At 37.5% G+C, this 23,995-nt stretch overlaps 3 protein-coding genes across 6 annotated transcripts; 2 read left to right on the top strand and 1 right to left on the bottom strand.

Moving 5' to 3' along the window:
• Nucleotides 1–8,377: 8,377 nt before the first annotated feature.
• Nucleotides 8,378–13,305, top strand: LOC112286710 (uncharacterized). 3 transcript variants are annotated; one of them, XM_024528861.3, is made up of 4 exons: nucleotides 8,378–8,564; nucleotides 9,455–12,265; nucleotides 12,482–12,733; nucleotides 12,980–13,305. In XM_024528861.3, the coding sequence occupies exons 2-4, from the start codon at nucleotides 9,674–9,676 to the stop codon at nucleotides 13,082–13,084; spliced, it is 2,949 nt and encodes a 982-aa protein (XP_024384629.1). In that variant the 5' UTR covers nucleotides 8,378–8,564; nucleotides 9,455–9,673; the 3' UTR covers nucleotides 13,085–13,305. The 3 variants fall into 3 exon arrangements, with proteins under 3 accessions (XP_024384629.1, XP_090109403.1, XP_090109402.1); XM_090253277.1 differs by having other exon boundaries at nucleotides 8,397–8,564; nucleotides 12,983–13,305; XM_090253276.1 differs by having other exon boundaries at nucleotides 8,541–8,698.
• LOC112286711 (uncharacterized) lies at nucleotides 13,219–16,843 on the bottom strand. 2 transcript variants are annotated; one of them, XM_024528864.3, is made up of 10 exons: nucleotides 16,534–16,843; nucleotides 15,927–16,031; nucleotides 15,782–15,817; nucleotides 15,230–15,326; nucleotides 15,017–15,087; nucleotides 14,496–14,669; nucleotides 14,302–14,400; nucleotides 14,063–14,206; nucleotides 13,614–13,835; nucleotides 13,219–13,528 (listed from the first exon to the last, which is right to left on the bottom strand). In XM_024528864.3, exons 1-10 carry the CDS (start codon nucleotides 16,681–16,683, stop codon nucleotides 13,370–13,372), a joined length of 1,257 nt encoding a protein of 418 aa, XP_024384632.1. In that variant the 5' UTR covers nucleotides 16,684–16,843; the 3' UTR covers nucleotides 13,219–13,369. The 2 variants fall into 2 exon arrangements, with proteins under 2 accessions (XP_024384632.1, XP_073392328.1); XM_073536227.2 differs by lacking the exon at nucleotides 14,496–14,669.
• On the top strand, nucleotides 16,699–22,922 carry LOC112286416 (uncharacterized). The gene is made up of 4 exons (XM_090253339.1): nucleotides 16,699–16,971; nucleotides 20,642–21,079; nucleotides 21,703–21,879; nucleotides 22,173–22,922. The coding sequence occupies exons 1-4, from the start codon at nucleotides 16,699–16,701 to the stop codon at nucleotides 22,386–22,388; spliced, it is 1,104 nt and encodes a 367-aa protein (XP_090109465.1). The 3' UTR covers nucleotides 22,389–22,922.
• The last annotated feature ends 1,073 nt before the right edge of the window (nucleotides 22,923–23,995 follow it).

Raw genomic sequence — 23,995 nt, 5'->3', positions numbered from 1 at the left:
ATTCCAATTTTTGAGACTTCAACCTACAAAAACCTTCTTACACTTTGATCTCACTATTTGATTGATTTCAAAATTTGCACACAAATTAATAACTAGAATACCAGCACATTGTCCAAAATTTATCTATATATACACCATAGAACTAAAAAAACTCTCAAATTTGTAAATATATTATTATTTCTCAAAAATCTAAAATAATTGAAAACATTATTAACTTTGAAAATCCTTCAAAAATTCAATATTAATTTAATTGACATAAAAGTATTGCTCAAAAATCTCTCCTCAAGCTTGCTCTCAAATTCCATTCTTTGATCTATCAAAGAACTCTAAAGTCACCATAGGTGTATAATTTTTTACCTTGAAATTTGATTTCAACTCAAGTTATCAATTGATCCTCTCTGAGTATAAATTCTTAACTTTTTGTAGTAAATTTTATTAAAAAAATATTCTTAATTTCTTTTTATATTGATTTATATTATTTTTTATTTTATTTACTTTTATTTAACTTATTTTTACTTCTACAAAGTAAATAGAAGTCTTTTTTATAAAAAGAGAGCATTAAGACTAAATCTTTTATTATCTTTTTATCATTTATCTTTAATTTTCCATTACATCTTTTTACTAGGTTCTTCTATGATAGCATCCATATTTTTATTTTTTACTATATATTCATGTTACTACACAATATTGGAATCAATGAAGATCCATCATATATTCCATGTATCTTTTCTTGAACCATATAAGACAATGAACATATCAAGAAGAAAAAAATACCACCTCCTCTTATAGAAGTAGATAATAATAAAGAATTTGAGGTGGAAGAAGTCTTAGATTCAAAGCGGTACCAAAATAGGTTAGAATATCTTATTCATTGGCATGGATATGATATTAATGAATGCATATGGAAGTCACAAAGAATCTTACAAATACAACAAAGAAGATGAAAGCTTTTCATCAACAACATCCATTAAAATCAAAATAAAGAATAGAAAATCTTTGCTATAAAAGAAACAAGATCTAAGGAAGATAAAATTTTATTTTTTATTTTTATTTATAGCTTTTGTATATATTATAGCACTAAAAAGATGGAAAAATAATAATCAGCAAATTCAACTCAAGAGCTATCATTTGTTGACTTGCCGAATGAAACATTGTGATTGTCTCAATCTTCAAGATGATGTTATTGACATGAAGATTCTTAAGAATAATATATTTTTTCTTGAATAGATGACAAGATACAACATGTTTAATATCATGATTTTAGAAGAAACTCCCATATTTGGTGATTTTATTAGAAGTAAGAACAACTCTTAACAGTGTTTCAAATGTTTTATTTGAAAGAAGTTATGAAGGCCTCAACTACAATCAAACAATAAGGTGGCCTTTTCACCTTGGTATAAGATATTATCAATAGCTGAAATGACTTATTAACTATTTTCAAAGAAAACAAAGATCAGAGTATGTGGCAAACACAATTTGTTGTATCATATGTTTTCTCAACATATAATGATTGTGCCTCATGGAACTTGTCTCCAAAAGGGAAGATAATGTCATAAATATACATCTTTATTCTAATAATTATCTATATGATTAAGTAGAAGTACGTAAAAATACATGAAAATAGACTAATTTCATAATATCTTCTACAGAAGCTTCTTAGAAGCTTTAAAAATACGATTTTGACTTTATACGTGTTTATAAGTTGACTTTTAAGTTAAAAACTTAATCAACAAGTTAGCCACATGTCATATGTGTGAATAACTTATACAATAAGGTAACTATTTGGCATACACAGGAAAAATTTGCCTTGCAAATTAAAACTTACAGCTTGAAAAGTCAACACATGGTAGAGGTCCAATAAAATATCACTACATAGCTCCTAGATGGATAGTATATATAGAGACAAGAATAAAGCATTTTTTATTCTTTTCAATTCTTTTCTTGCTATAGTCTAGATTCAAGAGTCTTTAATTTTCTTGTCTTTTGGCAATAGCCATTCCAATTTTTTTTTAATATACATTTTTTTATTTTTATTTTATTATACTTTTTTGAAAAAAGTCTAATTTAATTATTTACTTTCATTGGTCTCTTCTCTTTATTACTTACATAGATAGAATATGTAAGATAAAAATAACAAAATTTATATATAATAATATGGAATATATATACACCAAAGGATTTGAAAGATACACAAGTATTATTGAAATCACACTTGAAATATAAAATAATAATAATAATAATAATAATAAAATTATAAAAATAAAAATAGAAAAAACTATTTTGGTATTTGACAATATGAAAGAACAAAGTGAAATTGAAGATATTATGTCTTTAGATGAGTTGTGTGCAAAAAATGGAAGCACTTTGATAGTAACTATATAAAATTGGAATTCTATAGAGCATTGTTTTATAAATACTCATAGAGTGTATATTAAAAAACTTGAAGAAGATACAAGTTTAGAGGTTTTTATTTCTCATTCTTATTGAAAGAAAGTTGAATTACCTAGAAAACTTGATGATGTAGGTAAAAATATTGTGAAAGCTTGCAAAGGCTTATCTTTGAGCTTAAATGTTATAGAAGCATTCTTAAGAAGACAAAAATAAAAAATAAAAATTTTTGGGAGCAAGTTTTACAAAGATTAAAAAAATAAGAAACAAGAATGGACATGAAGAAAACAATAACCATAAGATTTAGATAATATTAAGAGTAAGCTTTGAGAATTTAAAATTTAAATAATTTTTTTTATTTTTTTATTTTTTTATTATTTTTATTAATAATATGTATTCATATAAAATGTCAAAAAAAATAGCATGAAAAATTTGGACAAAAAATAAAAGATTGAGTTTGGAGCAACATGTGGAGCATTCATTAAACACATTGATTGGTCATTTATTGATGAAAATATGTAAAGATGAAATTATAAGAATACATGGCCATTTATAAGTTACAGATTGAATGATTGTTGAAATAGATAATGCATATAAAGACATAGAAATTTAAAAAATAAGTATGGTATCAATTAACGAATTTTCAACAAAGATACTTGACTTGACACATTTATAAATGACATGCATAAAATCAAGAATGATGATAAATAATTTGTAAGTAGTATTTTTAGATATAATATATATTATTATTTTTTGAGGTGATATAATAGTATGTATGTAATTTTAAGATATCTTGTGTTGAGTTTATATTAATATGAGTTGAAAAAAAATAAATAAGTTGAAATACTTAATTTGATTGTATTTTATTGTTTAATAATTAGAAGATTTATGTTTCAACAAAAAAGAAAATATTATACAAAGTAACATTAGAGACATAAATTATTCTTTATTAAGACTATTGAGCTATACAATTGACAAATATATATATTGAAAGATATTATAGAAGTATAGAATATATTAATAATATTAGTAAAAAATTATATAAATCAAAATCACTTTTTTATATATAAATATGCCAAAAATTATATTTATATTTATATCTAATATAAAAAATCTATGTCCTAATATCTTTAATAATGAAGCTTTGGAAAAATTAAAAAATCTAATTAATTTATAATTAAAGAATTTTAAGTTCATAGAAAAATTTCTAAATTTATTATTTTTAATGAATACATTATTGGAAGTTAATTTAGAAGATTACTTGAATTTATAAATATTATCAAAAAATATGCATAGTTTAATATTATTAAAGGTCTTGAATTTGAAATAATATATAAAGTTAAAAGCACTACCAAAAACATTAGAAAATTTAACTTCTATGTAATGGTTATGTAATGAAAGATATTTTAGATTGAAATCATTGCTAAAGGAGTCCAATAACCTTGCATCTTTGACAACATTTGATATAAGTTGGTATAAAAACCTGACATTAGTGCCAAAAAATTTGAGCAACCTTACATCTTTCAAAACATTTAATATGAATTGATGCAAGAACTTGACATTATTTCTTAAAAAATTGAGCAATCTTATATCTTTGATAAAATTTCATATAAGTTGATGTGAGGAATTGAAATCATTGACAAAAGATTAGAAAACTTGACATCTTTAAAAACATTATAAATAAAGTGATGTGAGAATTTAATATCATTGCCAAAAGAATTGAGCAACCTTATAATTTGACAACATATAAATAAGGTTGTACAAGAACTTGATATTGTTGCCTAATGAATTATATCTTTGATAATATTTGATGTAAAAAAATACTTTAGATTGACATCTTTGGAAAAGAAATTAGACAACCTTACATCGTTAACAACATTTGATATAAAAAGATGTAAGAACTTGACATTATTGCCAAAAGAATTAGACAACACTAAATCTTTGATGAAATTTGATATAAGTGATTGCAAGAATTTAAAATTATTCTCAAATAAGTAGAACAACCTTATATCTATGACAAGATTTTTATAGATGAATGTGAGAATTTGATATTATTATCAAAAGATTTTAGAAAACTTACATCTTTAACAATCTAAGCTCAACAATATTCTATGTGGAATATGTATTTCATAAAGATAGTGCAACTTTTTTATATTCCATGCAAAATAAATTTACTTGCATGGAATATAAAAAAAATAAGACTTTATACATTAATCCAATTTGTTGTCAATGGTTTAGAAGATAAGTTAATTATATGCAAAAAGAATGAAATATCAAAATATACAACAACATTTTGATATTTTCATAGATATTCATTTAAATCATAGTTCTTAAAGAAATTTTCAAAAAAGATAAGTCATTTAAAAAGCATGATTTAATTTTTTTTTTCCTTACAACATTTTAAGATTTCTTTGAATCTTTTGAATTATTTTAAAATTCATCTAAATTATTTTGAAAAAATTTCCTACATCCTCGAAGGTTTCATTGTTAGAATCATAATAAACATAATAAGATTCTCTAAAAAAAATAACATTTTAATAAATTTCAAATTAAAATATTGATAAAAATTTAAGATGGTTTGAGATCTACCACCTTAGATCTTTGATATTTTTCCATTTTTTTGCTTTGAATGAATTACATGTGTAATTCTAGATAATCGTTTAATATCTCACCTCTTAACAATATATTTTATGCTTGCCTTTGCTGTTCAAGTCTTTTTTTATCTTTAATTCTCTTCCCATACAACGATAAGCTACTGTTGAATTTATGTCGAGCCTAAAATTATGTTCCTACCCTATCAATATCACATATCTAATCACGTTTGCCTACAAAATCATATTTCACTTCTTGTAATGGTTTGGATGCAACGTTCAAACACAAATGCTGCTGTCAGAACTTTGATCAACTATCATAGGCTACCAAAACCCAAGAGCTGCTATCAGAACTTGGATCAACTATCGAAGGCTACCAAAACCCAAGTGCTGCTACCAGAACTTCGATCAACTACCAATGGCTATCATAGGCCAAGCTAAACAATTACATCATTCATCAAAAATTGGTTAAGCAGTGTCGGTGTATCTATTCTTAGGGGCTCACCCATTTGGAAGAGGAGTATGAGCATCCAAAGCACACCCGTACCAGTTAGTAAGCTTGATTAGTATTCATCACACAAATACCCTGCACCAGGACTTGACACTCGAATGATCAAAGACCTACACTAAAGACCTACATCAAATGCATCTGTATGTAAACCACAGTAAGGAGACCCACTGCATGGGCTCTGCAAGGTGGTGAGACAAGCCATGTGTGCCAGAGTAGCACACAAAACATGAAGCAATCATCCTCAAAAACAACAACAAAAACCTTGCCTATCGTCAGAAGCATGCGCTTGTTTTGCACTGAAAAGTCCTGTCACTCAGAATCTAGATCCAGTCTGTCGGCAGAGAGTAGTGAGAGAGTCCTCTGCCGACACATGCGCGTGGTGAGTCCATGTCAAAGGAATCATCCTCTGGTACCACGGAACTACTAGAGCCACTGAATCGTATTGAACCACGCTGGTTAGCGACTCCCAGAGGTTCCTACAAACATGCACAGAATGAGTTAGTGCTCACATGCAGATATGTTTGTAAATCGATGCAGCAGTAACGCAACTCTCACTAGAAACAGGAACTCTTTCTTCACATTAGGTAGCAGCAGCAGCACGAGTAAGCTCTTCCATTTACGAAGTAGAAAACTAGCGACAAACAGTATACTTCGTTATCGCTCCATGCAAAGCCCCAAGAGGAGCCAATTCCACTAGAGGCATCTGGTGCGACAGAGCGTCGCTCTGTTCCCAGACTGAAGGTAACAAGCACACATTCTTAATGAAATAAGAAATACGTAGAATGCCACAACAAGGTCTGTGTGACTGCAAAACAATTTCAAACAGGTAAGACAATATTTGAGGGGAAATTTTAGCCGAATAGCACACAAACTTGCTTGTGGGAGTGCTGGATGCTGGAGAACCATTGAATACACTTGATTCAAACTCCTGTGCTTCTGTTAGATTTGCACTTCTGCACTTGCAGGGTTATTCACATAAGACCACCGTGTTTTAAAGTGGATGGAGTCATGATAGAATGAAATTTTTATAATCTAATCAGAATCGAATATATTGATATGCCATACTTGAAAGAAAATTTCATCTCCAACACTAGCAGAGCAAGTGATCACAAAGACATACTGTTTTAAATATTCAGAAAGTGATTGAGATTCTGGTTGATTTATAAGTGGTTAAGCTCACTCCCCATTTGGATCATCCAGTCGGCTCAAAGTCTATCTCTTGCTTTGACTTGATAGCATTTTGCGAAGGATTTCATACCTTCCAGAAGGATTGATTGTTGAGACCAAAAAAGTTGGACGGTTTTCACGAATTTATGAGTCGGAGGAAGGCTTAAATAACAAGACTTCGTCGCTGAAGCTCATTACCTTCCTTGCTGGAGGTTCACTACGATGTTTAGAGAGCACATCTTTGGCTGATTCAGGTGGCAGTGCAGTTTCCTTCCTGCACTGTTATTGTTGTTAGGGTCATGAGAATAGACATTCTCAACTAATTTCTCTGGCTCTTTACCCCAACTGGCAGCAACGCTTGGCTTCTTTACAAAAGGTACCTCATCTGTCAATTTTTGCAAACAGAAAACTCTGCCGGGAATTTACTTATTAGTCCATTCAAATGCAAGGCAGAAAAAGAAATATCGATTGCCCAATTACAGTGATTTCAATGGACATCTGCTAAGTCTTGTTCTATGTGGTTACTTTTCGAGCTTGGACACCTAACAACCCAGCTCTTGCTTTCCTGAAACACACGAAGGCCATGAAAAAACAAGCAAGATAAAAATTAATTAAAAAAATAAAAATAAAAATAAAAACATACTCACACAAATGAGCTTCATCCCATATTTATAAGAGCAGACCAACCTGGATCCTCCAGTTCACCCCAGTCGCTCCACTCAGCAGCTTTCTCTTGAAGGTTTAGGGTCCAGCCTAAATAACAGCCCACGGATGTAACATATAAAAGGGTACCTTTTTTGCCTTGGTCAGTGAAAAGAATACTTCATGCCAGATAGAGATAAGAAGCATACACAGTGCACGAATCCACAACATTTGGGCACTTACCAAAAGGCATCTGCATTGGAATGCTCTCTTTAGCTTTCACACCAAGACGTTCACAACGATCACAAAGTGCTATCTTTAACTTATCCAGGTCTGTTGCAAGGTGATCAGCTCGTTTCTGTAATATATGTTCAAATGACGTTCAAGTTAGCATATTCACAAGGCTGCTACTCATCTGTCAGAACATACTGAACAAGACCATGACGGACCTATGCAAATTCTAGTATTAAAATCCCTGTTCTTTTTATCAATAGAAGCTGTCTAAAGAAAAATTTCACAATATATACGTATATATATATATATATAATTAAGAATATAGAACAATGATAAATTGGATATCATAAAAGATGAATAAAAAATGGAGGAATTTTCTACGAAAATGAAGCTAAACCACAAAGTTTATAACGTAAAATGTTATTAAAACAGTGAATTCATATATACTATGAATGTATTTTTTATTTTTTATTTCATGAATTTTGAAACCAGATGAAGATTGGATAGGGCATACCATTTAATGTAAATCTGTGGTGTGGCAAGGAAAGAAACAGGGAAGGGTCACCGCAGTTTCGTGGAAAGAGAAGGACTCCTCACTTGCAACGGCAGTTTCTACGTTATTCTACCACTCTGCCGTTGCGTAGTTCCGAGCCCCATCACCGGCGATTCAGTGGACGGATCAGATCTCACCAACTCTCGCCGAAACCCTAGATTCACAATCGCTACGGCGACGCGCAATGGAAGTCTCCACGTCAACACCATTTCGTAGATACAATGCTACAGTCAAGACCGAATTGTACATTTGAAGGCCCGGGAACGGAGATTTATTCAAGGAAATATGAATTTCCCTCTTTTTTCCCCATTCCCGCCACCTTCCCGCCCTGCCCCTGCCCCGCTCCCGCTCAAGGCCCTCCTCGCACCGCCTCCTCCTCTCCTGTGTATCCAGATTGTGTCCGACGAGAGCTTTGCCGGAGGCTGGTTGGAATTCGACCAAGTGCAGTCCTGTTTCGCTTGTACTCGTTCGCATCCGAGTAAGTGATTTTGTCGTGCAAGGGACGTTTTCGTAGCGTTTTGGTGTTAACGGCTGTTGTTGCCCTTTAGGCTGTATTATGCTTACAATCCAAAGGAAAATTTGAGGGATTCTGCGAGCGTGAGTTAGATTCAGGTGAGATGGGAGTCGTTGCGTGATAGATTAATGTGTGGTTTTCTAGATCGCGTTTCTGGCGGTATGTTGTGTGCTTAGTTTGGAAGTATAGGCATTGTTGAGGAAGGTCAGGCGTAGAAGACGGTGAGATGTGCCGGCCTTAATGTGTCGGCTGAATGTTCTCGACAGGAGTGGTCGAGAGTTCGTGTTTGGGACTTGTGGTTGTTCTGTCAAGGCTTTTTGATTGGTGAGGGGCAGCCTTTGCGTCTCCCACATTGTTTCAGGGTTTTTTTCGAAGTCTGAGCGTCGAGTATATCAGCTAGCACATTGGTCTTGTAGTATGGGAATGAGAGTTACATTATCATAGGACGAGTAGTGTATGGAAGGGTTTGTTTCTGAGCCGGGGACCGGTGAAACTTACACATAAATTTCGTTTAAGTTTGCCAGTGAAGAAAGAGCTGATGCCCTTGGTTTTGTAGTGTTGCATATCGATTAAGAGTGAAGGGCGCGTGATTGGTTGGATAAGCGATAGTCAGTTGCCTGCTTGATTTATTAAGTAGTCCCGTAACGTGAATTGATACATCTTAACGCATTCTAGTCCTGCCCATGTCAAATCTTGGAGTTTCATTTCGTGTTGAATTATTCAAGTATTGTTCCTTGGGCTTCCCGTTTCCTATTTCAAACATCACTTTTATTGAGTTATTTGAAACGTACCGATTTGAAGTCCTGAGATACCATTCCTGCGCGCTGTTTCTTACATTGTTGTTGCTTTTACAGGGTAGATGCGAAGGAGGAACATGTGCTGGAATTTTTTTGTGTCACCTGCATATCAATTACATGACAGCGCTTGGTCTGTATGAAGTCCCAAGTCTTGCCATACCCTTTCGCGCGGGATCTTTAGAATACTCCAGATTCCTTCCTTGGTGAATGCAGACGAACTAGCCATTCTTTGTTTTTTATTCTTTTTAAGTGAAGGAACGAAGTCGACGAGGCGAAATGGATGATGGGGTTAAAAGAGAAGGAGGCAACTTGTTAGGCTTACCTCCGCGTAAAAGATTCAAAGTACTAGAGCAGCAGCGCAAGGAGTTGGAAGTAGAATCGCAAGGGTTTGATTCTTCTTGTAATGATATTACAAATGTAGTGCAGCAGCGTATATCTCCAAAGAAGTTGACATCACAAGGATTCTTAGTGTTGGAGAAGCAGAAATACAAATCCCAGCAACAGAAATTACAAGAAAGTTTCGTGCAAACGTTGCTTCCGCTGCCGCCACGCCCTGTTGCTGTCAAACGGAAAGATCCTCCGTCGGTGTTGGTGCCTATTGCCGGAGGACATGCGCCACCGAACTTGAAGCTGAAGTCTCCCTCTTCCAGTGCATTTAAGAGCTGGAGCGGTCCTCCTAAGGTAGCTTTATCTGAGACCACGAGCATTTTGAATGCCAATCATCCTAGTAATGTGGCGCATTCAAGTTCTAATCAAGTCCACAGGGACACTTCTAGAGACTCTAAGCACAGATCAAAACGTCATCCACCAGTGGTATCGTCTAAAGCTTCTCTTGTTTCCCGTGCGGAGACTCCGACGCCCTGGGTTTTGGCGAAAGGTACCACCTGCTCCACTAACAAAGCACAAGAAGATGTGGAAATGACGGTATGTGAGGCTCTTGCGTCGAGTCTCGACATATGTATCTCCGAAGAGGGTGCATCGGAGAAGGCTGTGGACCCGGTAGTAACGGGAGCATCTTCTCCCATGGCGTTATTGGATCTCAACACAGTGATCGTTGATATCGACGATGCATTTCAATTTACCAATACTGTCCCGGAGGATCAACCCTTGGGTGACGACATGCGGGAAGCATCTCGGGCTGTTGAGGTCTCAAGTAATGTCGAGACGATGACTGCCACGGTTTCATCTGTTTCCGTGATCCAAGACACGGAAAAGATTGAAACAAAATTAAACACTGGAGTTTCAGCCGAAGCTGTCGATGTAACTGCTGGCCTATCTGTGCCGTTTGACTTCTCTAATGCAGCTAATGTTCCTCAATTTTCCTCTATGAACGTCAAGACAGAAATCCAAGTGACACATGTCGATGGTAAGCAAAGGAATGATGATTCGAAGAGCCACGTATGTTCAGATACAGCGAAGAGAGATGAAAACAAGTTTCAAACCGGAATGCACGGTCCAACTCAGGAAGTTCCCGTTAATTCGGATGAACTTGTAGTTGAGAAATGCAAAGTGGAGGAACCAGACACGGCAGCTAGAGAAGGAAGAGTTGTGAAGGAAGAGCCCACTGCTTGTGCACAGAAGGGCACAATCCAAGAGCTAAGTACCTGTTCCTCTCAGCTCGTGAGATCCTGCACTGCCGGTTCTTCCATAGTGGCGCTGGTTGAAAACCACACCTCTGATGAGACATCAAGCAATCCAAATTTATTGGGGAATGCGACAGTCTTTGATAGCCACACGGAGGATACGAGCCTTTTGAGTGGGTGTGATAAAGGTGATATGCTTTGCGCAAAAAAGCAGCAGGATGAGGTCACTGTCCCTGAGATTGCCGACGCATTGCACAGTCTCTGTGACTTGAATACTCAAGAAGACCGGGAACAACAGGCCACAGCGTCTTTGAGTGGCGCACTTGTGGTGATTGAGGATGATAATACGCAAAAGACCGACGCACCGCAGAATCCTATTGCTATAAAATGCACATTACTCGCCGACTTGGATGAGCAGGCAGAACAGCTTTTCAAGCGAATGTTCAAGAGAGAGGAAAACGGTGGATGTTGCGTTGAGCCTGGCAGAACCAACGCTTCGTCTCAGATTTTTTTTGACGCTGGTGAAATGAGCAGTTCTAATAGGGTGAATGTCGACAGTGGAAAATCAACTACCTCTAACTTTCAGGATTTAGGGCAAGCATCGACTTCTGAGCTTGATGGTCAAAAGGGTGATGTGAGATGCTCTCAGGAGGGCCATCAAATACAATTCCAAAGGCCGGCTGTCAACGTCGTAGAAGCTCCAAGCACTTCCCTCCCAACGGCAGATAGCCCCTGTAGAGTTTCTCAACGTGATGATCGTATTCTGTGCTCGGAGGGTCAACAACCTGACAGTACACCTTCTGCCGTTTCAAAAAACGGGGGTGTCTTGATACAGGAACTGTTTCATGAAGCAGATTGCAAATCATCTAAAGAAGATAGTGGCTGGGATTCGGAGATGGAAATTCCCGATTTCAGTTTCGGAATACGAAGTGGGATGACTCAACGTGTGAAAGCACCTGGTCGATGGACAGAGACAACCGTAATTGAGACCACCAACGTAGAAGAAGTTGATGAGGAAGGCGCTTGTGATGTATGTTGCAGCGCAGATGCGACCCCATCGGATCCCATCGTTTATTGTGATGGTTGTGATGTTGCAGTGCACGCTGACTGCTATGGTAATCCCTTGCATCATGGAATTCCAGAAGGAGATTGGTTCTGTGCTCAATGTCAAAGCAGAAGCTCCGAGTCTCGAAGCTGCTGCCTGTGCCCTAGATCTGGCGGTGCAATGAAAATGACGACTGATGGAAATTGGGCTCATATTTCTTGCGCTGTTTTCGTACCTGAGGTATGTCAACTCAGTGGTGTCCTGGCTTCTGTTTGCATTGAAAGATCTGGCCAGTTCATGTGACTAAAAAAGTGAAAGCCATCATTTGTCTGTTTCTTACTAGTAACACAGACGACTTTAGACTTCTGTGCCAGTAAGATTAATATGTACTAAGGCTCAAGATGATTACTGTATGTTTGTCTCCTTTCTGACAAATAGTTCGTTTTCAACTTGCAGGTGTTCTACCGCAAACCGGATGACATGGAGCAAATTGATACATCTCATGTCCCCAGCAGACGCTTTCTTACCAAGTGTTGCGTGTGTAAATCAACTGGAGGTGCATGTGTGGATTGCACAGAGATCGGATGCAGGTCAAGCTTCCATGTTTCTTGTGCTTTGAAAAAAGATCTTGCGATGGAGTTTCGGAATGGTCGAAATGGCGCCATTGTCATCTCTTTCTGCGAGGAACACACTGCCGCCTGGGATGAGGTAATCCAGCATACGCAAAATTTTGAAACATTTTGTACGTAGGGCACTATATTTTGAAATGTAGTCCTATGTTTCGCAATCTGCTATCTAAGTAAAATTGCTGACGTCTAACACGAAACACAATTCTGTTGTGGTCACTAAGTTTTATGTTTTCGAAATGTTGATAGAAGGAAAAATTTGCACGATGGCAAATATGTCTCTTTTTCCTTGATCTTACCTGATGTCTTGGCTGATTTTTGTTTGCAGCAGCAGGAGTCTAAGAAAGGGCGTTCTAAATACAAAATTGTTTCCCGGGAGCCGATTCAGCCGAAAAAGATTAAAACGCATTCGAAGTCAAAGTCGCGGTCATGAGATGGGTGGGGGAGGAAGAATATTAATTCTCTTATAACAATTGTGTGCTTCTAGAGGGTTGGGCTGTGTTGGTACTCACAATCAACCTTCATCCACTCATTTTAGTTGATTGTATCATACTCTTTAATGAAGAGTTTCGTGTTAGGGTGTAGGGGTTTAAATTGACTTGTAATTCAATTGGTTTCATACTCAATACATTCATTGCAATGCTTTTCATTTCAGTGTGGCTTGCGTAGAGCACTTGATAATTGAAGAGTGTGGACCGTTGGGCTAATTCCAGACTACTCATAGATTGAGCTGTCTAATGTACTGCTCAAGTTGTCTCACAGTTTGATCAATATTTCCTAGTCGCTTCCTCAAGATGCGCAAAGCATGTTTATAGTACGTGGAAGCCTGTGGCTTATTCTTGAGTGCAACGTGTACATCACCTAAATACTTCAGAGTCTGCAATCCGAAGTGTAGACATTAGCACACGGAGTACAGATAATGTTTCGAACCCTGAAATTGAGTGATGTGTGAAGACTTTCACCTCAGCGACAATAACACTATCGTCTCCGTACTCCTTCTTTTGAAGGGCCTTGAGAGCCTCGAATGTTGCTTTGGCCGCTTCCACTTCATTACCATCATACATGGTGAAAGCTTGCTGCTTCGTGATTAGCATGTAGAGTGGCTCTATTCCAGTGCCGTCCTTGGTCGTCTTTGCACAATACTCAGCTGCCTTATCCAGGGCTCCTTTTGAATAGGAGTATTGCTGCCATTCAAGCAAATGCACCCCAGGGAAGTTAGATCCGCCAGTCCTGATTCACGACGATGCTCTACATCTCAACCACTGAAGTTCTCAAGACATTGGAAATGGCTTCCAGTCGGAAAGCAATACTGAACTCAAATACTATATCGTCCATATCGTTCATATCGTTCTCTCCTGAAGCGATATGTTTCATAGTATGCAGTTTCAAATCAGCATTGTAGTACCCTAACCTTGGCTTTATGATGGCTCACGCCAAGTTCATAGCACATCTGTGCCAGTTTCGATTTGTTGGGATTGGAGGCATTTTCAAGGCAAGCCACAGCCTTGTCATAAATGACTGCAGCCTCCACGTCGTTACCCTGCCTGCTTCGAGTCTGCTCCATGAATTGTTGGGTCAAACTCTATTTGGAAACACGAATGCATCAATCAAAACGAAAAAGCTTGTTGCACGAGCAGAGAATGTACCAACCCTTGCAGCGTTGCCAAACATATCGCCCATCCGGGCATCTCTGCTACCGCCGCTGTGAAACGCCTTGTCTTTGCTACCACCTGCTATCTTCTCGTATGCCTACATTCCAAAGACGACAAATTCTATTTGCTCATTTGGATGAGAGACATTGAAGCAATTTTTCATGCTGGATTACGGGTAGACTCATCGCTTACAGTTGCATACTCATCCATGGCCTTTTCGTAGTTGTCTGGTTCTTTTTTCTTGCTGTTCACATCGACCGCTGAGTCCTTCACCTTGCCTGTGGCTTGCTTGCACGATGCCCGGTTGTCACCAAGAAGCACATACAAGTCACCGAATCCCGCATGAATTTTCCAATTCGAATCATGCTGCCGCATGTATTTATGGTCATAGAATCCAGTGTTTAGATCATCTACATTGGCATTCTTTCGTAAGATGGAAAAATCAACGTCATACTAGATTCAATGTCAATATGTTCTGAAGAGGTCTGTCTTACATGAAACAAGTCCTTGAATTAGTTGTACCAGTTCTAGTAGAAGAAAACCTGGAGCTTAGGATTGGGGGACCAGGCTCACAATTCTAGGTTGTAAATCATCAATTAAGCTGTAAACAAGTCATAAACCTGCTGTCATTTGTAGTACAGGTAGACCTCAAGTACTCGAACCCTATCTTCAAAGCATTCACAGTCCATGGAAGTGGTTATTAGAAGGTATACATCAGGGCCGTGAAGCTCATGGTTGACCACCAATGCTCTTTTCAGATAATTCACGCACTCTGGATCACTGCCTGTTCAAAGAGAAGGCAATTCTCTAACATTTCAGTAGCAGCCTAAAGCTTGAAGTTCAACTACAAGGTCTGCTTTTAGCTTTTAACAGTTGGATGATCCATGAGGATGCATGAAATTATGACCAAGAGGTTGGATGTTTACGCTGAATCATGGCTTTTGCGACAGCCATGAGGCACTCGACAGTAAAGTCATTGTTTTCGCTTTCGCCTGTCTTGCGAGGGTCTATTCTTTTTAATGCCTTCATCAGCATTGCAGCGACAACTTATCAAGGAGTTATTCAACCTCAAAAAAATTATGTGGTAAACGAAGTCACAAGGAGTTACCAAAGGGGACTTTCGATCATCTTTATGCCTAGGTTAGAGGATTGTCTTATACAAGCATGAGACGCTTTTCACCTGCGTGTTTAGGATCACAGTAATAAGACTTATGGCACGGTGGTTCTCATCACAATGATACACATTTGTGACTTTTTGCCATTGGTTTCAGGCGGAGTCATTGCTTGCACCACTTATGCTGCTCTATTTGGGCAGTTAAAAAAATTGACATACTGAACAGAGCAGTTAGGGCTACATGTGACGCATAATTTACGCGACCGTGCCACCACAATTTTTAAACATAATGTAGAGAATAATTATGATGAAAAGAAGAGCGTCATCTCCATACTTTTTAACCGGAAACATTTTGTTAATATACCTCCAGGGCATGATTCAAGGATTGCTCCCCTAGACCCTGTGAACGCAACATGACGTATTCAGTGAAGAGTTTGAGCTCTGATACGAGCAAGCAACGAAATTAGAAATTAAAACCATGCACTAATCAATTCGGTGGAGGAAGTCACCATTTCATTATAGATGGTGCTGAGGTTGCTGTGAGCTTGCCCCATCATGAGCTCTCGATTCGGTGTGCTTGCATCCTCGTAACACAGTTTTGAAAGTGCCAATCGCTGTCCAGAATCAGCACAAACTTTCAGTTGATTTTCTGCTGGTTAGTGTACAGGTTATGGAAGTGTGTTTGTAGGGCTACTTAACTGCAGCATCGGATAGCAGAACCTGATGAATTTGGGACACTCACACACCCACCCATAACCCACGCAAAGCTGCGATTCGACAACCGTGGCCTCCGTGGAATGTCTTTGAAACGCTCGCAGACTTTAATGAACTGGGCAGATGGCAAATACGGAGGTCTATGGGAGGTCGGTGAATTGTGATAATTACGGACTAACTAATGCTTGTGAACCAAAATTGAGGGCCATTTTTTAAAGACTGAGCAAGCTAATACTCTGGATTGAATCTGAGAAGCTTCGTATTGAGCATGAGTATGACTAAGCGATGATGCAGGGACTATTTCTTGCTGCATGTTGTTCGTGCTGTCAAACAACCTTCTATTGCCTTGGGAAGAATTATTAAACTCTAAGAAAGTGAGAATGAGATGGAACCAGCACTTGCCTGCATTCCCAGGGAGAGAGCTTTCTCCAAATCGCCGTCCTCACGGCAGCTGGTTCCCTCCTTCTCCACTTCTTCAAGGCGCACTTTGGGCTCCTTGAAGGAACCCATCTCACTCTCCAAGTGCTTATCAACATACGTCTTCTCTCCCATGATTCGACCACACCAATGCCCACACTCAAGACCCAATTTCTGAGGCGCAATTTCATCTACGACTCACCATCTCGTGGAATTTCGATCAGGACGAAATTTAGGGCTACGAGGAAAGGGAAGGGGAGTGCCGCTTCAAGTCTGTGGTTGTTCCCAGCAGCACGGGAATTTGTGCCGGGAACTCGCGAGCCCACAACATTGGGAACTTCGTCGTTCATTGATACCCACGCAAGCTCAGCGACGATGCCTGGACTTTTCCGGATCTCAACCGGGTACCACGAAGACAATCGGGTTTGAGTGTGAGTGTTGGGTTGGGTGCCATTTGCAAGCCTTAATTCCAACTTACTTTTTGAGGGTGGACAATAATTATTCAAGTTATATATATATATATATATATATATATATTGTACATATTTAGTATTAAACCAACATTTCATTGCATTGCTGTGGAAAAATTGTAAAATTTCATCAAGAGTTTTTAATTAACTTTTGAATTCACAGGAGTCAACTGAATAATTAAGCTAGAATGATGTAAAGTTATAAATATCTTTTTGAAGGAAGATAAGAAGCATGCTCTACGGTAAACAGTGCATCACAAGTTATCAAATGCACGCAAATCAACTTTGATTTTACAATAATGCATAATCACTATTGTCTTCTAAACTTGTAATATGTGATGCCAAAAACTGTATTTGATTTGTGCTGAAGGAATTTATTGAGAATGATTTGCTACCGTTTGACTTCTATTTGAATTGCATCTTTTTAGCTCAACAACCATGGTCTTATAAAAAAAGCATTTTTAATCCAATAATTTATATCACCTGTATGGGTTACAGCTCAATGTAAGATCATACCACTGTAAATTGATTCTTTTAAATTCTAAAATAAACTACACATTAAATATATATGGCTTTTAAATTCTCCCCTCATATCAAGTAGTTTTGTTAAATAAAACAAAATAAAATGAAAGGTCAACAAAAATATACATCAAAATAAAACTACTACACCTAAATAACTTTGAAAATATTTTTATGAGAAATCAATTATTTAATTATACATTTTCACAATTATAATTCTAAGAAAGTATAATTAGTTTGAAATATTATTTTACGATTTGACTTTCTACGTAACTTCATTAATGTCTATTATTATGAAAAAAACATATTAAAACTAGCATAGCATTGATAATTGCTGGTAATAAGATATTAACATTATCATTTTTATCTTATAATGTTAATGTTCCGATTTGTGAGATCAAGAGTCATGGAGGGCCAGAACCGTCCTGCATGAGGATAGGGAAGAATCATCTCTCACTGAGCCAGTACAGTTCCGAGTTGGAACCCAGCTGGGCACATTCTGGATCTACCACCAGCTTCAAGCTTGGCTCATGGGGCAATGCATCAAAGATTTTGTCCAATTTTATTGTTCTGTGTTTTGGGCACACTCTGCTACTATCCAAAATGAGGGAATTTTCAGCCTTGGCACTATTTTGTAAACCCATTTGCTTTGTTGAATTGGGTTTGCAGTTATTTATTTGTTTGCTTATCTGTATTGAAACTCTATTGAACTATCAACTAGTATCACAACGAAAATGTATGACAATGTCTATGAACAAAGTAATTTGTGGATTCATATTTTAATTTATGTATTAATAAATCTTTTTACCAAACATTCAGGTGGTTAAAATTTTCATTCAAAAGCTAGAAAACCATTATCAAAATACTTGTGTAATCTAAAACAGTGTATCTATATAATTTATCAATTGTATTCAAATTCATTTCTCAATTGTATTTAAACCTTTTTACCAAAATACTTACAATTACTAAATATATATAAAAGAAGAAAAAAATAGTACACACATCTAAAGAATGAAATGGATTTTTACCCACAACTGATACCTTCATGTCTAATATATTTAAAATTTTAAAAAGTGTTAAAATACTTTTTTGAATCAATATTTCATCTCTCTGCTTCATGAAATCCACCTCCTTTGGTAGTGAAACTTTTGTATTATTTTGCTAAGTACACAATGAAAAATTTTTCGGTTTCAAATTCCTTTACATATGCTTCTGTTTGATTGCTACTATCATTTATGAGACATTAATGCAAAAGTATAATATCATTATATTATCATAACACATAAATTAACTCATGACTCTACTTGTATAAGAAATTTGTTAACAAAGGACACAGGCTATTGAAATCATTTCAGGAATTTACGAACATATATATAAATATATACTAAAAACTATTTAAATAAAAATAAAATAAAAAACCCCAATAAGTACATAAACAAGCTCCTATTAGGATAACCCACCAAGATATATTACCAAAAAAGATGATATTTTTTACACAAGATTGTTACTCCACACAGTTTTATTAAAACCCTAATTATGACATTTTTGAAACACCTTCTCAAAAATCCAATGCACTTTTACTATTTTTTTCCATTCTTTCAAAAAGGAGAAATACATATATATATATATATGTAGGTATCTTACATAATATATATACTTTAACTAATATATTTTATTTAGCTGATAATATTTGTTAGAACAGATGTTGTTTCTAGATTGTAAACTTCTAACCTTGCTCTTTGCATGATTAATGACATATAAAAATTAAAAAATTAAATGAGAAATTAAGTGATTTTTTTTATAATTTAAGTATTCATTCTTTTTGCATCAAATAGATAAATGTGAGTGCAACAAGAATATAAATTAGATTTTTGGTCATTTAGGATTTAGATTTCCATGCAAATCATCAATTTTTTTGAGTCAAGATAGAGCTTTTAATTGCTAGAGTTGCAAATGACATAGAGATTTCCATGGACACCACAGTTGTCAATATTGTTGACCATTATCAAAGAAGACCCAAGGTGTCGTATATGTTACAAAGCTATGATCTTAGCCTAGTAAGAAATTATAATCTTTTTAAATTTTTGTTCAATACACCACATTACAGTTATTATTGTCAAACTTGCAAAAATCCAAAAGCAATCGAAGGAAGATTAGATTCCAATATTGATCTTGTGGTTTTGGCAAAGCCACATTGTAATTTCTAAGAACGTCCACAACCTAATTCTTACAAACTGAAATCATCACAAGCTCATTGTCTAAATCCATTACTTCTAAAATGTAGGTGTTCTTATTAATCTCCTTAAAGCTACTCACATTTTCACCTTATATTGTCACATTTGAAGAATTGAACTCAAAACATGCTTTGTGAATTAAACAGCAAAAGAAAGAACAATATCCTTTGTCATTGTATAAAAATAGTAATAAATTGAATTAGTGGACTTTTAATATCTATCATGGATACTACAAATTTAAAAAATGACTTTAGACTTGATGAGTTTTATTCCAAATCATAACTAAAAAAAGCCTCTAACTTTATGCCTATGTCTTGAACCTATGCAAGCACACTAATGAACAAGCAATCTCGCATTACAACCAAGGCCAATGCTTGCAAATTTAAAATGCAATAAAATTTCAACAAAAACCTTTACTCATTCCTCTAAATTTCAAATTAGAAATCTCACCAAAGCCAACATGGGCTCTTGTAAAGAGTGTCTTTTCTCCCATAGCCATTTATAACCTAGAAATTACAAAATTGCATGACCTTACTCAAATTATAAATCCTTACATAATTTATAAAATTTCTATCTACCAAAGTAATAAATACTCGTGTATACAAAATTTGAAAAAGATAAAGATTTAGGAGATCAATGCATAATTGAGGTTCACAACAAGATACATGCATCAAATGAGCCCTATCATTAACCCAAACCATCGATGGATGAAGCGCAGAGACACAAGCCGATGAATGATGGGAGGGAACCGCGACGAATGAAGGAGCACAGAGACCCGGGCGAATGGATGAAGAACAGTGACAACGACGAGTGGATGAAGATGTATGGATGGATGCTGATTTACCCTAAGCAGTAACGGGCAGCGGGCAGCGGAGGAGGAAGGGGGAGCGTGGCGGTTTGGGGGGGGGGGGGGGACTGAGACGGCAGAGCGATGCACAGCAGCGGAAGCCAAATCGTCATCGATCCTGCAACCCCGCGCCTGCACCAGGATCGGAGTCCAACAGCTGCAGCAGCCCCGCCCACACACACAATAGCAGAATTCCGCATATAACGCTCGGATTTCTCTGCGCTAGATTGGCACGATCACTTCCTCGTCGCGCCTCCCCCCCCCCCCCCCCCCACCCACCTCGTTCGTTGCTGCTCACGGTTCCGGCCGGATTTGGCCATCTGTACTTGCTGTCGCTCCAATCCAGCCGACACGCAATCTACTGTTGTAAAGGTTGGGGAGTTTTTAACTTCGCAGGTCCTAGAGCAGAGCAATCGCTATTGCAGGGCTACGGATCCGTGGCGCTCGTAGACCTCTTGCAGGTGAGGACTTTGTTTCCGCCAGTCGCTTTGGTTTGCGAAGATGAGTTGCTACTGGTCGTGTTGTTGTCGGCACTCAATTTGCACTGGGCTTAGTGGGGCTATTTAGGGTCAGTGCCAGCTGATCGGTGGCTTAAGTATAGTTGTGACGTTCTGCTAAGTTTGGAGATGGGAGGACTGGATTTTCGGAGTGAATGGAATGATCGTTGGGTCCTCCTGCTCGAATCGTCGCGTACTTGGGGGATTGTTGATTGTGCATTTCTGTAAGGGTGCCTCGACTGAAAGTTGTGTGAAAGGGTGGAGGCCATTGTGGGTTCAGAAAGTGTTTAGTGAGCGAGATTGATGTGTTGTCGGCGAGAGAAGAATTCGCTGACTCTAGTTGAGGCGGCTTATCTTGTGATGTCTAGGCAGTTGAAAGTAGGAGTGCGGTTGTAGTCGTCTTTTTGATGCTGGCCGCTGCTGCATCCAAAGCTGCTCAGGAATTTGCATTTGTTCGTTTCCCGAGAGGTTGTGTTTCTCGCGACTCGCGCAGTCTTGTGGGAAGGTATAAGCCGTAGTGGGAACATTTAAAGATGCCTGAAGTTTGAAGAGGAGTATCACGACAATAGCTGATGATGGGCGGCCAGGAGGAGCAACCAGGCGTAGTGGAGGAGGCGACAGTGGAGAAAGTGCTGAAGAGGAGTAGTTCTGTAGTGTCGGAGAAAGAGGTGACCTTGAAGGATCTTGCCCGTAGCATGGCTAATTTCGCTGCTGAACGTGAATGGGACCAGTTCCACAGTCCCCGCAATCTTCTTCTCGCCCTTGTAATCACTTCACCCCTTTCAATGTCTCAACACTTCTTTGGGATCTTCCAATTTCATAACCAAAACAAATACTTGTACACGTTCTGGAGCAGACTCAGATCGCCATAATTGTCTTGCTCTGTATTGCTAAGGCACACAAGCATGTTCCGTGTTGGGGTGGTACACGAATTATTGCCACGGTCTCAGAAGTCCATGGCTATATAGACAGATTCTCGCGAGAACTATGCAAACTTTTCGTCATAGCAATGCCTCGATGAAGACGCTGAGGATTTCACCTGGTTCATGGAACGCAGGTTGGCGAGGTGGGGGAGCTCTCTGAAATCTTCCAGTGGAAAGGTGAGGTGCCTCGAGGCCTGTCGGATTGGAACGACGCCGACAAGGAGCACTTGGGCGAAGAACTTGCCGACGTTTTACTCTATCTTGTTCGCTTGGCAGACGTGTGTAATGTAGATCTCGGCGACTCCGCGCTCCAGAAGCTCCAGAAGAATGCACGCAAGTACCCACTCTAACTTGTGTCCCAGTGACAGAGGTTAATGCAGAGGAGCTTCACCGTGACGTGATCGTATGTGACACACATCTGTTAACATTGGGCAACACGATTCCTTTGCCGAACTGTTCTAGCGTTTACGGTGTCCTCGAACCATACATGGAATATGATCGAAGTGAGGTCTCGAGTTGTAATCGATGAAGTTTGCTGCGGTTCATCTCAGCCATGGGTTGGACTTGCAATGTTGGCGTGTAAGATCTTCAGTGTTGCGGCGCGGTTCATTCGGCCTCGACGTGAGTTACACTGTGCCAGCATCGTATATTTGAAGAGCTGGACTAAAACTCTGTGTGGGAATAAGACTTAAATCTGTTAGTCTTCTTTCGTACGACACAAAACCCGCGTTGGTCAGATCTAGATCGTGCTTCTAGATGCGAACTACTACTATTACTACTACGAGTACTACTTCCACTAGTCCGGTCGTTACACTAGATTTTCTCTTTCAACATTATCTTTTTCAATTGTAAATTTTGGTAAGTGAAACATATTATTGAGAATCCATCGAGGCACAGATCGAATGATAGCCTCGCACGGCAATGTGTGGGGGTATTGGTTAACAGTTCCATCTTCTGATGAACCCTACAATTCGTAACGCCTGCTCTGCTTTGAGGACTCATCCCACTATGACCATGATAGTCCTCGCCCTGCTCCCGAAAGAGGGGAATTAATCATTGGGAAAAACAGCGAGGGAGGGAGGGAGGGTCCCATTACGGCTCTTCATTTCATGTAGCTGCAGACCATAAACAATTAAAATACTGGATATTAGCGCGGAGAATATTGTACAACGACGAAGCAGCGCACGCCATTTGAACATCTGCAAGCATATTTTTTCGGAGAACAGTGTCTGTATGGGTTTATATTTTCTTTATTGTAATGCATACAGTCTGAATTTGGGCCACCACGATCTCTTGTGGCTGCGGTTATCTAAGCATCATCAATGGAATTGGGTCCCCAGAATATGAGCCTAGTTGTACTCTGCGCCACGCGTTTGTAAACTACAACAAAGCTGTTAATTTCCCTCATTTTCTTTCATTATCAATTTCAAGTATATATATAGATATATATTTATATATTAACATTTATTTACTTACTCGTATTCATTCATTTAAATATAATTACTCGTATTCATTTAAATATAATTTTAGTTAACACATACGAAGTAGGGGGTCAAGCAACAATTGCTCTTCCTGTAGATGTGTAACTATGAATCTAAGCTGTGGTGTCGTGGTAGTGAGTGTTATGTGACATTAATGTGACGAAATCCCACTAATGTCCACAATAGCAAATGAATGGCAAGAGTGCGACAGTGAATTTTAGATTTTTGCATGCTTTTTTTTACATGTGGTGGACAACTACTCTCAAAGAAGAATAGTCTGATGGTGGTTTGCTTCCTTGTGAAAATGTTATTGAGATTGTTGTTATTGCAGTTGTCTCTAAGGTCATGCAAATAGGTTGATTGTTTGTATTACATTTTCATTTTAATTCTCTCTCTCTCTCTCTCTCTCTATATATATATATATATATGAAGTTCTTCTACTGTACCAAATAGTTTATTGCCTTCAAAAGTATGAA

Source organism: Physcomitrium patens, chromosome 9, assembly GCF_059467195.1.
Source record: "Physcomitrium patens ecotype Gransden chromosome 9, ASM5946719v1, whole genome shotgun sequence".
In the NCBI taxonomy this organism is placed as follows: domain Eukaryota; kingdom Viridiplantae; phylum Streptophyta; class Bryopsida; order Funariales; family Funariaceae; genus Physcomitrium; species Physcomitrium patens.
The sequence above is the reverse complement of the archived record's forward strand: the minus strand, read 5'-3'. Positions and strand labels throughout refer to the sequence as shown.

Excerpts from the sequence above, each read along its gene's own strand:
- LOC112286710 (XM_024528861.3), top strand. The coding sequence starts at position 9,674 with ATGGATGATGGGGTTAAAAGAGAAGGAGGCAACTTGTTAGGCTTACCT. Across the intron at positions 12,266-12,481 it reads GCGCTGTTTTCGTACCTGAG|GTGTTCTACCGCAAACCGGA; the intron begins GTATGTCAACTC and ends TTCAACTTGCAG. Across the intron at positions 12,734-12,979 it reads ACACTGCCGCCTGGGATGAG|CAGCAGGAGTCTAAGAAAGG; the intron begins GTAATCCAGCAT and ends TTTTGTTTGCAG.
- LOC112286711 (XM_024528864.3), bottom strand. The coding sequence starts at position 16,683 with ATGGGAGAGAAGACGTATGTTGATAAGCACTTGGAGAGTGAGATGGGT. Across the intron at positions 16,032-16,533 it reads CTCTCTCCCTGGGAATGCAG|CGATTGGCACTTTCAAAACT; the intron begins GCAAGTGCTGGT and ends GATTCTGGACAG. Across the intron at positions 15,818-15,926 it reads GCACCATCTATAATGAAATG|GGTCTAGGGGAGCAATCCTT; the intron begins GTGACTTCCTCC and ends TTGCGTTCACAG.
- LOC112286416 (XM_090253339.1), top strand. The coding sequence starts at position 16,699 with ATGCCCACACTCAAGACCCAATTTCTGAGGCGCAATTTCATCTACGAC. Across the intron at positions 16,972-20,641 it reads GGTACCACGAAGACAATCGG|CGGAGGAGGAAGGGGGAGCG; the intron begins GTTTGAGTGTGA and ends GGCAGCGGGCAG. Across the intron at positions 21,080-21,702 it reads CGCTCGTAGACCTCTTGCAG|GAGGAGCAACCAGGCGTAGT; the intron begins GTGAGGACTTTG and ends ATGGGCGGCCAG.